Source organism: Pollachius pollachius, assembly GCF_949987615.1.
Source record: "Pollachius pollachius genome assembly, chromosome: 14".
NCBI classification, from domain to species: Eukaryota; Metazoa; Chordata; class Actinopteri; order Gadiformes; family Gadidae; genus Pollachius; species Pollachius pollachius.
The window spans coordinates 2,603,390-2,617,486 of NC_136947.1; the positions used below are offsets into that span (position 1 = coordinate 2,603,390).

Here is a 14,097-nt window from a genome sequence, read left to right on the forward strand (position 1 = left end):
GCAGTCGAAAGAATGACAATTGTTACTCGAGCTGTAAGGCCTCATAAGATCTAAGGTCTGCCATGTTTCATACTGCCAATGGGTGTGCCTCAACACTTCATAGGCCCGCCTTTAAACCAGGGCTCAGAACCTTTATGGTGACCAGTTGTGGGCCTGCACTGGCATTTCAATTGATCCTCATATACTTTTATTTTGCATGTCTCTTTTAATTGGTTGTCTATTGTGTATCGATATATAGATATATCAGTAGCCTACCCCATATTGTACCCGACCCAGTAGCGACGCCAAATAATTATGATTGCAGGAGCTACGGGGAGGCTTGATTGTTTATGGCAGGTGCTAATACATTTTGACGCAACAAACAATAACAAATAATACTACTAGAGAAAAACGAGATTCAATGACCCCATGCTAATAGGCTTCATAAATGAAATGGACATTATTAAATGTTGCGTTTTACAACAATGCAAGCATATTTCTTTTTACTCTATGTGCATTGGTGGCGATTATTCACCAAATCATTATTTTATAACGATTTTTTACTCTATGTGCAGTGGTTGTAATTATTCATCAAATCATTGAACAGAGAAACAGGCTAAAATCATTCATTTTAGACCTCTTTTCCAGCTGCCTAAAGGAAGTGATGAGTGCATGAAGGACCAATGCAAATCAAGCTTTTGCTTAAAAGGATTTTATCAAAATATCGCTGTACCACAACTAAAGTTCTGCAATGTGGATGGAGTTCCTCCTCCACTGAGTACTAAATAACTGAAAGTGTTATTTGGATTGAATATCAACCTGTCGATTTACTGGCCTTTGCATTGTTTACATACCTGTATGCTATAGCAATAAATGTAAGACACATAATAAATGAGGATTTTATTTGGGGAACACAAAGGTTACTGTTTAGCCATAACCCATACCAAATATAGACTGTTTATTGCGATCAATACATAGAGGACACCCTTTCTGATTCTCCAACCATCAACCAACACACAATCCAAAACAAGCATATATGCTATATTTAAACAAGATAAGAAGGTTGGCTGGTTTATCAAGCAAGAAGGCAAAGCATGCAATGCAGACAAATGTTGATTTGAGCGTTATAATATTATTATGTTATATCTTTGCATAAACTCCAGAGTGCACAAGCCAACCTCAGGATACTGCAGATTAAAATTGTAGCTTGTGAAGACCATCAGCCATCCCATTGATGATAAGTCTATTTGAGTGAAATAAAAATCATTTTTTCCCTTAAGGCCTTGATTCCCTGGCATGTGGATTTTGTGTGCTCAAAAATAATTCCCCAAGAGGCCTTTCCCCTAAAATTTCGAAATTCCAGGCCTGTACAGCACTTTGTGGAAATGTGTGAGGGAAATCTGGGATCAGAGATAAGAATGCATTACCATTAATGTGACCTTAATGTGATTTAAGTCACATTAAGTCGTGGGGGTGTCTCCATACACTAACTAGCTAGCAGCAAACACAAAGCCTTATGAATGAAAGCACAACTGTTTAAAGCCATGTTTCCACTGCAGGAAACAGGTTCTAGATTAATTCCTGGGCCTTTTTACACCCCAAAAAAGTCCCTGCTCGGGGGTAGAACACAGACTTTGGGGCCGGGGGTTGCAGCAAAGAACATCTTAGTTAGTACAGTAGTCAAAGTATTTTATTTCTGTCATTTCAAATCTGCAGCCACAAAACGACTGTTCGACATTCCACTTCGACATGCATTAAATAACACACAGTCCTCTTATTGCATCCATAGTTGTAAACTACATTCATAGACCTATAATTATAGTTGTTATATGTATTGTAGCGATCCTGCTGGGGACAGAGAAATGTACAGTCAAGAGTATGTAACACTAAGTTTTATTTGGGGAACACAGAGGTTACCGTTTAGCCGTAACCCATGGCAAATAAAGACTATTTGCGATCAATACGCAGATTAAATGCTCTCTGAGCCTCCACACAATTCAAAATTCCTCCTTTATCTCCCCGCAAAGCCCCTCCCTCCTGCCGCTGTGATTGGTCACCCACAAAGATTGACAGTTAAATATTCCAAATAATGCATGCAGGAACAGCTTGCATAACGGTTTACAATAACAGACACATAACACATAAATTAACACATAACACGTATAATCCAAGAGACGCTTCAGTTGATCATTCATCTTGTTAGCAGTTGGCGCTACAAGCCTACTGCGTAACGTTAATATATTGTAATGATCTCAGGCATTTTGATGAACGTAACCCCCAGCTTTAGAATTAACCTTAAGGTGTTTAATTTATGCGAGCACAGAGAAAGCCTTCCAGAAAAAAACCTTCCTTCTTAGGAACGTGTTCCACACCGGAAAAACACAGGGCGTTCATTCCCAAAAGAGACCCCCGCTTTAGCTCCACAGCGCAAGGCAAAAACAATGAGCGAAAACATAGGTACCTTTAATAGAATGCAACGGAGCAATTAAACAACACATGCCTGAAATATCGGCACCTTCTGGGACGCCACGCGGCCCCCGCCTGAGGGGGGGGGGGCTCAGTTGACCCCAGCAACCCATGGAACCAGCGCAAAGGCCTGGAGGCGGTGGCAACCCGACCCCCCGGGCTGGACGGCCCAGGGGAGAGGTTGGAGAGGGCGTGTACCGCCCCTATCCAGCAGGTGGAGCCAGAGCACGCCCCCTCCACCCCAATAATCGGCGAAACAGGGAACACCTGCGGCGGAGAGCGAGGAGGGAGAGGTAACCCTTAAAAGAGATTGTCACCCGTCCCCACAGACAGAGTTGGAGCCGAGTGAAAGCGGACTAAACCCAGAGCTGCGGATGCACGAGGATCAGGAAGGTGAACCGAGACGGCCCGACAGGCTCCCAGCGGAACGCGCCCCCCGTCCAAGGACCAGCCGCCGTGCACCGGAATGCCGGCCCGACCGACCCCTCGCCCCCCCGAGAGGATAGAACATTGGCCCTTTTTCCCCTGACTCACGGAGTAGGAGTTTCATTTTTTGTTTCCCCGTTGTCGGCCCGGTTCCACGAGAACCCCTTGATTTCCCTGAATAAATGCCCTCCAGGGTTGTAAACCAATCGTGACGTGTGATTTTTCCCGTTAGACAGAGACACTCCTGGGCCCGGGTTGCCACAAGGTGCAGAGGAAGGCATCGTTGACGCCTCGGTAGCACTGTGTGCTCAGGTACCCCAACAGGGGGAGTGTCCAATCCAGGTGTTGGCTCAGCACAAGCTGAGCTCTCTTTGGTACTGGCTGGTAGGGTGCCAGACAGTCACGATGGAGGACCACCTTGTGGCCTCTCACGAGCCCCACCCTGTGGACAACATCTATCAGCTTGGCCAGCGTTATGCATCGCCCAGTCCACCGGTCGCTGAGCTTGGGGGAGACCCCCTTCTTCCTTTCCGGAGCGTATACCCACACCAGGGCCCCCTTGACAGAGTCCTCTCCCATGCAGCGGGAGTCCTAAGCCCGCCTTTGGCTGTCATAGCTGTGGGAAATAGTCCAGGCCAGGCTCACTGCCCGGTCCGGGTCCCGGAGGAGGTCCGGACGTCCAGGTCACTAGGGTCCGCACCTCCGGTCCGATCGTTAGAGCGGCCGGGGTTCAGCGTGTTGACTCTGGAACTGCAGTTCTGTATGACCACAGGACCAGGGGCACGTTAAGATCCATGGCTGGGGTTGGCACTGGTAGAGACAGCTGAGGGCTTGAAGCCACTGCTGAGAATGAAGTCGATGATGGACGGACCAGGCACATTCCCAAATGAGGCTGGTGCGGGTAGCCTTTCCACCGCCGCAACGCAGGATATCTAGTACCCTGAGTCCCAGGCAGAAAGTGCCCTCCGGCTCGCTCACCGTAGCCTTCAACTGAGCAGGTCAAGGCCAATTATACAAGTGTCTTGGATGTCTGCCAGCCAGACGTGAGTTCCCCTTGGATGAGGGGTGAGAAAGAAGGGTACCCACGCTGTGCGAGGAATTGTAGGTCTCCAGGTCTGCAAGCTCTCACCCTCTGTCCTCTTCCGCACTTTACCTTAAAAGATTTACAATTGATAGTAATAAGTTTTCTATTTACAGAGGATTGCATTGATTTCACAAAGCAATTCTGGATACAATATTCTATAATGAAATGATACAGTGGCGTCACTAGGCTGTTTTATTCAGGGCTAAAGCCCCGGATATTATTTAATTAGCCCTGAATATAATCTAGAAGTGATGAAATTATTCTAGTCACTAATGGTAGTTGGTTATTTAGAAAGAAAATGGGGATTCCAGGACCATCTCAAAATAAAGTAGCCTAGTCCTTCTATGACCACAGGACCTTCCTTCTACCTTCTATATATATATATATATATATACTTTAGATGTTTGGGGACAAGCAGCACAGCAGTCAGGTAGCTATTTAAAGCTATAACAAGCTGCGTAATTTGTTTATTTAGGTAAAGCATTATGAAAAAATGTGCATGCACAATAAAGCATACAAAAAGAATTGGCGCACATACATTTTTCTTATCTCTCTGGACTAAGCCCTGGATGTTTCAGAAACCTAGAGACGCCCCTGTTGTGGAATGAAATCCTGGTAATGATTGACAGTTTCAGCAAGTCTGGGGAACACGACAACCAAATTACACTAGTTCAGACAGTTTAAGCAAGGTTACATTAACTTGAACCAAGTGTTGAAGAGTTTAGAAATTGCATCCAGCCACATAACGGTCCATGATGCAGTATCCTGCTAGATAATTTACAGAGAAGAAAAGAAGATTAGTTTTCCTCTCTCTCCACATCCCCTGTAGCCTTCAGTCTTTATAAGGACAATTGGACTGGATGCAACAGGAGATTCGATAGAGTTCGGTAGGTCCTTCTATACTCCTTTATAAAATGTGTTCCAGTTCACCACAACTGATAAAAAATCAGTTGGTAGCCCTTTAGGGCCAAAGCACCACATCTGATGAGCACCTGGGTCGATATTTGATGACAATAAAGTTTAGAAGAGCACTGGATTATCTGTTTATGGTGGTTTTATGTGATCTAACACAACTTTGAGGACAAAATAACGAACGTAAGACATTATCGTCGGTTGTTGAAAGAAGTATTAAAGTTTGTTCCTGATTTGATATTTGCGAGTTTTAATCACAGAGTGATATGGTTCGGACAGAGGCTCACATTTCATATAATATATAGTTTGTGCAGATCAAATCCCGCACAAACTATTCGCAATCTAAATCCGCACAATTATGAAATACAAAAACTTTTGTCACATGCTTCTTATTTTGCTTTGGCTTGGAATCGTCTTTCGTTTAGCTAACAACAGTTTTAATGGAGGATTTAATCTTTCTAGGGATTTGTCACAGGATTTCTCATGAGTTGAAATGCCTTACGTCCAATGTCTTTGCAATTTGGGGACGGGGACGGGGGGGGGGGGGGGGGGGGGGGGGGGTTTGTTGAAAAGGGAGCTCATCCAACCTCTCCAAATCAAGAGGTCCACATTTCAGTCCTTCAGATGCTAACCCTAACCCTCAATTGGCTTCTGTAGCGTCGCTTGCATATGGGTTTAAATGCGTCTTTTGACTTTCTTTGGTCATTTCCCTCAAACCAAAGTAGCCTACTTCCAAACAGCCCTCCTTCTGTTTTCTTTCTGAACTGTTTTTTTCCTCCTAATATCAAGAACATCGTTTGCCACTCCGGGAAATAGGTGTAATATGAAATAAATCAGCCCTCATTGAGCTGTTAGGATTAGAAAAAGATGACGAAATGTTACCTTCAAACTGAATTAATCATCGCGACATCATTGTGTCTCTTGCTGGCTGTCTGAAAATATATGAAATGTGTCTTGAACGAATCCTTCTGATATTATGGGAGGCATTGATGTAAACTAAATAGGCAATACAATTTTGAGTGTTGTTGCATCATCGACTAAAGACAAGCGAGTCATAATTTATAGACATGCCGTGCCGGGCCACTATAGCAGCCTACAGTGGAGTAACAAATGCAGATTTTAGATTTTAGAAGCTTGACATCATTTCAACGTTTTAAACTGGGTTTTACTCAAGTCACGGTAATGCACTGATGTTACTAAATAGGTGCATAATGTAATGCAAAATAATCCTTCAGTTCATCTACCAATGTGTTGTATCATACTGTCATCAGCAGATATAAAATAAATGGGGAGTCCGGGACAGAAAAAAACAGGGTTGCCCTCCCGCCATCACTCAAAGCATCACTATCACGGCATCATGTAGGGAAAAGGCGTTACAATCGAACGGGGGGAACCCAAGCGCAGACGCAGACAACAGAGGTTGAATTAAACCAGAGGTTTATGCAGGGAGGATGAGAGCAGTAGTGAAACAGGAGGTGGACAGGTGAGTGTAGATGACAGCGCAGGGCTGACTAGGTGGACGGAAAGGATGGATGACAGGCAGGCGACGCCACGATCAGGTAGGTAGGCAGGTAGATGACCACACAGGCTGGATGGCAGGCAGGTTGCAACGATTTCAGGTGGCAATCGATCAACAAACAACGATCTGGCGATGAGTGGGTGAAGAACCTGGGTTTAAGTAGGTCAGAGATGATGACGGATGGCAGATGGATGGCAGGTGTGCAAGTCGAACAGGTGTAGAGCCAGGGAAAACAAAGGAAAGCCGTTTCGTACCTACATGGTATGTGATCGGAGTCGGACAGGTAAAAGCACAGGCGGAAGGCCAGTCAGTGTGTAAACCAGGAAGGCAGTGTGGAAGGACAGCGCCGCTGTAGGTAGAGGATCTGGACGGGAGCAGAGGGTAAGAACTCGACAATCTTAAACATTAACTTTTGCAGTAAGGTTCAAGGAAACTGTAAGCTAAGCTGGTGGTTTGCTTTTTTGCCACGGTGAAGGGGGGTCAGCGAGCCGAGGTTTAAGAGTCAACGTTCGCTACTGCTAAAATATCGAGCTGAGGTCGGGAGACCTGGCAAACACAGCATGAGAGGGAGAGACATTGAACCCAACGCAATGATGGTGATGCTCACAGCATCACCATCACAGCATTAGGTAGCAATGGGAAAGGGATGATAACGGCGGGCACTAGTTACAGTACGGCAGGGGTCGGATGTGGAAAAAGGTCCAAATTCACATGCATTTGAAACAATTCGAAGGCAGAATTGTATTCTGAAACGGGCCACACAAATTCACATGGCAGGTGAAGGAGCTCCACGGTACGATCTGGGAGCCAAACATGAACAGAAAACAGAAGAAAAGGAAGAAGAGCCATGGGAAAGCCAGAGGAAAGTGGGCGAATAAGACGGAGTACCTCCTGGTCGTGGCGGGCAATGTGGTTGGTCTGGGGAACGTCTGGAGGTTCCCGTACCTCTGCTACAAGAACGGTGGAGGTGAGTTATGAGGTACCGTCGCTTGGATGGGAAGTGAGTCTGTCGAAGAGGAAGGTACTTACCTACTGCTCTGTATCCCAGATCATTGGTTGGCCAATCCGGAAGGGGGAGCCACTGGTATTTCAACCTGCGATTAGTCTTAGTTTAATGTTATTGCGTAACTTGTACATAATACTGACGAGTTGTTTCATAGGTTTGCATCTTTGAATACATGCTTTTGTATTAATGTGGACATACAATTCAAATATGTGTGTGTTCAGGGGCGTTCCTGGTACCTTATATCATGTTAGCGGTGCTCTGTGGATTACCCCTGTTCCTGATGGAGAGTGCGATTGGTCAGTACACCCAGGAAGGAGCCGTCACCTGTTGGAGGAAGCTGTGTCCGCTCGCACAAGGTAAGACAAATGTCTGGGTTTATTGAATGATGAGATGATTAGATCATGTTCAAAATAAAGTTATCATGTTAATCAAGTTTAGATACACATTTAATTTACCACAATCACTCAAGAAATGCAGAATCACATTTATTTAATAAAAACGCAGATACTGACGAATACAAACATCCCTTCATCTGTTATCTAAGCCTTAACCACCCTAGGCAACTGCAAATGAACCACAACATAACTGGTAGAAAACAGGAACAGTCCATTTGCAGCTGCCTGTCCAAGGGAACATATCATTGTGTGCCAAATCAAATATTTGATGCGAACTCTGCACATTTATTTTTAGGTATTGGATACGGACAGCTCATCATCAAACTCTATGACTTTGCCTACATTGTAATCCAAGCCTGGGCCCTACTCTACCTGATATTCTCCTTCAGCGCCCAGCTACCCTGGGCCCACTGTGGAAACAGCTGGAATACAGGTAAGGCTGAGATGTGCAGTGATCAACATGTTAGCTTTAGAGTAGGGGCTGTACCTTCTGCAGTAAACATTGACAGCGCAGCTGGCCGAGCCAAGCAGTGTAATGTGTCTCAACTAACTCACCAGACGGCTTGACAATGAAGGATGGTATGTGATCTCAAGCCGACTGAAGGAAAACGTGGGCTGCTTGTTTGGAGCCTGTTTTACAAGGCTGTGAATTGCAGTACAATACTCAAATTAATTTCAAATCGAACAGTAGCACTGAGGCCCTGCACAGTGGCTGTCTTAACATAGAGGCATAGGCCGCGGCCGCTTGGGGCCCCCATAGTAGGGAGGCCCCCCACCAGCCTCAAAAAACAACAACATATGTATGTTTTTCTTTTTTTTAATACACAAACAGAGACGAAGCAAGACGAATTCAAAAGCGAAAATAAAATGAAGGGAAAGGAAATAAAGTTACCCAATCCGCTCAAATAAAATATAAAAGCTAAAAGACGCCGGTTATTATTTGGCAACTCTGCCAAAGATGGCACACTTTTTTACGGCTACTGTTTGGGATACAGACAGGAACAACAACGTTCAAAGCCTTGAACAGCAGCAGCAGCTAGCTGTGAAGTGGCGCTAGGTGAAGACGTGTGAGAAGACGTCAATAAGTAGGACTCTGTGTCACGCAACTTGCCCACTGCATCCGTCCGTCAAAGGACGACAGAAGGCGTGGCTGACGGATGGGGGAGTGGTATTTGCCGACGGAGCCACGATCTGATTGGCTGACGGATCCGTTGCAGCCTGAAAAATTAAAATCTTCTCAACTTCTGAACGCAAGAGACGGAGCCGACGGAACGGACGGACCCACAATGCATTTCGGGATCGCCCCATGCAAAGTCAATGAGATCCGTCAACGGACGGATGCAGTGGGCACAGGGTTCAAGAAGCGTGTGATGTGGAGAACAATCTATCTTATCTCTCTCTCTCTTTCTCTCTCTCTCTCTCTCTCTCTCTCTCTCTCTCTCTCTCTCTCTCTCAGATATAGGTTTGTTTGTAGAATGTTTGAAATGTTCAATCTCAATTGTAATGTCAATTCACTAACAATATCCTGTATCTTGTACATGGGTTTGTTTGAAGAATGATTGAAATTTCAATCTCAAGTGCAATGCAAATTACAACCTCACTCACACATACAAAATAAATTATTCATCTTGGCATTTTTTATTTGCTAAGTATATGGCTGTTTGTGATGTTTTTCTAAGTATATGACTGTTTGTGGGTGTTTACCCTAACTACTTGTTTTGCTGGTTGCATTGATATTGATTTGATCTTCAAAAAAAGAATAACCAGTGCTGACCTTCGCCTTGGGCAACCAATTTGCTAAATCCGCCACTGGCCCAGGATGGACGATTCTCGTAATTTTGAATTATTACTAACACCTTTTTCCCTTGTCAACAGACAACTGTGTGGATTTGCAGCATTCACAATCTAATGTGACTGTAGGAAACTTTACCAACACCACCTCTGCGGCTACAGAGTTCTGGGAGTGAGTGGATATGTTTCCTAAACATTGACATCATTACATCACACACACCCACTCACATACTTCATGCATCAATCAAATAAAACATATTTAGCTTAAAGCTGCACTATGTCTCTTTTCTACTGCAGATATTTAGTCCATAAAATAACTAAAACCTGCCTGGTAATTTGTCTCTGTAAATCTCTAGTCCACTCTTGCGTGGGAAACCATAGAGACTAGCAGAAAACAGGAACACCAGTGGGAAAATCGGAGATCCGAAAAATGATATTAAGAACGTAAACGTGTAGCTACAACTCTAGCCACTAGAGGCTGCTAATGAGAAAATGTATATAGAGCAGGTTTAAATGGTTATATAGGTTTATCAAATTTATAACTTTGAAGATGAGCAAATATTACAGAAGATACAGAAGTTCAATTAGTTTGTAACCCTTGTTAGAGTTTGCATTGTTTTAAATGTAAGCATGTTTAAATGTCAAGACGCCGGGCTCTGTCCATCTCTGGAGGCATCGGGGAGCTGGGCAGTGTCAGATGGGACCTGGCCTTGTGTCTTCTGGCCTGCTGGACCTTCTGCTACTTCAGCATCTGGAAAGGGGTCAAGTCTTCAGGAAAGGTCTCGCTTGTCTTTGTTATTTTAAGGCAAACAAAGAAACCATCAAATACAATTCAGACTTCAGTCGTCACTCCTTAGAGATTTGTTCAACTCTCCTACTGTTTCAGGTTGTGTACTTCACTGCAGTGTTCCCCTATGTGATGCTGATGGTTCTCCTCGTCAGAGGTGTGACTCTACCTGGAGCTTGGGAAGGCATTAAGTACTACCTGTATCCAGACTTAAAGCAGGTGGCTGTCCTTGAGGTAGAGTACTGCATACAGACAGTGACTACTACTACCATTCAGTATGATCGTTATGGCAAAGTTTAAAATAAAATAAAGAAAGTGTTGAGAAAGAGACCACACTCTTATGAGGGGATGGACAAGAATTTAAAGTTCAAGTAACATAAATATTGAATTGATCCTTTTTGTACGTTGTACTGTAAAATGTAAAAATGTTGTATTTCACATCCCAGCAAGAATCCCAGCAGTAAGAGTGATACCGTTGAACAAGCATTTCTGATGTTTTTCATTCATTTTGTATTGTTTTCGATGTTGTTGTGATAACACAGGTCTGGGTAGAGGCGGGATCTCAAATATTCTTCTCCTACAGCCTGGCTTCGGGAACATTGACCGTTTTGGGGAGCTATAATGAACACAACAATAACTGTTACAAGTAAGAGAAAGTCCAGTTTTTAACCTTCTACACTATTTTCCATTTTTGTTTTACTATTCAATCATTCAATTATCAAAGTATATACTTTGAATACAATAATTGCACATGTGATGGATTGTATATTTGTCAAGATTGTTCTGAACAGTTTTTACTGTGATCTCTAGGGACACCTTCCTGTTGTGTCTGCTCAACAGTGGAACCAGCTTTGTTGCTGGATTTGTTGTCTTCTCCGTACTTGGATTCATGGCAGAGAGACAAGGTGTTCCCGTTGACATGGTGGTAGACTCAGGTAGCACATTTTGTTTTGCATGACTTCAATTTTAATACAAAATTCGAAACTATGAACATTAATAGTTAGTTTAGTCATTTTCATTATTTATTTTATTCGGTTTTTATTCGTTGACAAAATGAGCTTAACTAAAAACAAATTAAATAACGTGCAGCTCATCGACAAATAAAGGTTACAATTAGATTTTTGCTACTGTTAGAGTATTGGACTGTAATAACCACAGACCGTACTTCCTTGAACATTCAAATTTTGTCAGAATGGCATTCTTGATCATCGTCAGCATTTTCTTTTTTCGATTGGAATTTGAACCTAAACAAAAGGGCTCTCTCACCTCTACCAACAAAGGTCCTGGCTTGGCGTTCATCGCATATCCCCAAGCAACAGCCCTGATGCCATTGCCTCAATTCTGGACCATCTGCTTTTTCCTGATGCTTATTCTACTCAGCGTGGACACACATGTATGGTTTTGACGTTGCGGGAGTCGGTGACTTTTTGTTGATGCATGCAGACTAGTTTTGGTCATTTGTGTGTGTTTCCAGTTTGTGACAGTGGAGTGTTTCATCACCTCGGTCAGCGACCTGTTTCCCAAACACTTCCGCACACCTGGAAGGAGTGAAATCTTTGTTCTTCTCATCTGTATTGCAAGCTATCTGATACAACTGCCTTTGGTCTCTGAGGTAAGATAAAACTATTTAAATAATGAACAAAAATATTGAAAATTGTCATTTGAACGTTTCATAATGTGGTACAATTTTTGTTTGTGCACTTTCTAGGGTGGCATCTACGTATTTCATCTCATAGATTTTTATGCCTGTAATAGAACATGCATTGACATAATGGCAGTGTGTCAATGTTTGGCGTTGGGCTGGATATTTGGTAAGAAAAACATCAGAGTGTATAATACTTTCAAATCATCATCAAATTGAATTGGAAAAGCATTTTGTTGAAGTTAATCTTTGAATTTACTGGATAAAGGGGCTGAAAGATTCTACACCATCATTGAAGAGATGACGGGAACACGGCCATGGTTTTACTTTAAACTGTGTTGGAAGTATTTTATCCCGGTGTTGACAATGGTGAGTCATCTCTTTTCTAGCTTTACCGTGGACAGGATATGGGGATATGGTCTGGTGTGGCTCCAACAGCATAATGATGTAAACCCTGAGGTCACCTTAACCGGGAAAAGACGTTGGTAGGTGGGGCTGGATATCTTGAATTATTTTCCAAAGTTTGTGATTAACAGTTTACAATAAGTATAAACATTTATTAACATCAGTTGATGCGGTTATAATCATTATTATGTAGCATTAGCATAGGGGTTAGGGGCTTAGGGTTAGGTTGTTGTAGCGTAGTTGGGTTCTTGTTAGTTAAAGATACTCTTTTTGCACTGGCACACAATCTCCAATCCTGTCGGATTAACTCAATATTGTATAAATTAATACCTTAGTTAACATGAACGCCATTAGTGAACATCAACACCATTAGTAAATTATTACTAGACAATAACTGAACTTGAAATTGTATTTAATGCTTTTGATGCATTAACTAATGTAATTAATGATTAATAATTTTACCCTTATTGAAAAGTGTTTGCAGTTTATGAAAACGGAGGAAGGATTGTGGGTCAGTGTTCATTGTCAGATGATGTAATCCTTGAGAGAATCTGTAAAAAAGCACTTATAGAATTCTATAATTATTTGACATGATTATTGTCAAGCATAATGTCCATGGACCTTTCACAACCGTTATCCATGATTCAACAGGGTTCCTTCATTGTGTATATGCTGAATTTCAAACAAATGGCGATTTCTGCTGCATATGTCTACCCTTATTGGGCCCACGTGCTGGGCTGGATCATGTCAATGTCTTCTATCCTCATGGTGCCACTGTTTGCCATTGTGCAGATCTGTCTTGGCACAGGGCCCTTGAGACAGGTCAGTGTTTGATACATCAAATTTGTATTTGGCATATCACAGCCTATCATATAATACATCATCTCTTAAACATTTAATGATGGTGCGTGAAATTGATTATTTTGACTTAGTTTAATAAATAGTTATGTTGAGATAATATTTTGTAATGTGTGTTATGCTACCACTTATATACTGCAAAAAACATGGTTTCTCAATCTCATTAGCACCCGTACATTACTTATGTGACGTTGAAAAGGCAGGGTTGCCAGATCTGCGTTGCAAAACAAGCAATACAAGGTCTCAAAAAGAGCTCACTGTAGAGGGTTATCCGTACTAAGATCAGATGGTCCAAGTAAAGGAAAACTACAGATTCATTTTGGGATATGGATGCAATATATAGTAGCTTTCATATTAAACTACACATTCAGCAGTACGTGGATCAGAGTCAGTATTGTAAGATGTTTAGAACTTTGCCTTTTCAGCGTTTATCGATCCTTTGTCAACCTGTTGAAGATCAAACCGGGCAGAACACTAAAATGGGAGCAGTTGAGACTGATGAGGGGCTGATGATGTTGGAAGTCTCCGAGCCTAAAATGTCCTAACTCAGACTTCAACTGAGAACTGTTGTATTTTATCAATGGTTTTCGTTATTTTTTTAATCACATTCATATCGCTGAGAAATCTTTGTCATTTGTTCAATTGAAGAGTCTTTTGTATAGCACGTTTGGCTAGAGCGTGTACAAGTAAAATAGAGCCTTGTTTCAAAAAACTGTGGAATGGTGCCATTAAATGTTTGTAAAGAGATGGATTTGGTTATTTTCTTTATCCTGCAGCCAGAACAATGTACAAACCTAATGGGTAAATGTCATCAATCAACCTCAAAC

General features: G+C 42.6%; 1 protein-coding gene across 1 annotated transcript; it reads left to right on the forward strand.

The window, feature by feature from the left end:
* Positions 1 to 3,276: 3,276 nt before the first annotated feature.
* Positions 3,277 to 13,815, forward strand: LOC307085668 (sodium- and chloride-dependent GABA transporter 2-like; the record flags this gene model as incomplete). Its single annotated transcript, XM_079750534.1, is given in 17 exon segments — positions 3,277 to 3,576; positions 4,785 to 4,834; positions 4,836 to 4,842; positions 7,164 to 7,353; positions 7,614 to 7,748; positions 8,083 to 8,220; positions 9,663 to 9,750; positions 10,225 to 10,357; positions 10,465 to 10,599; positions 10,908 to 11,011; positions 11,176 to 11,300; positions 11,646 to 11,758; positions 11,840 to 11,977; positions 12,074 to 12,176; positions 12,276 to 12,376; positions 13,064 to 13,234; positions 13,696 to 13,815. Coding segments are annotated over 17 exon segments (2,151 nt in total).
* Positions 13,816 to 14,097: the final 282 nt, after the last annotated feature.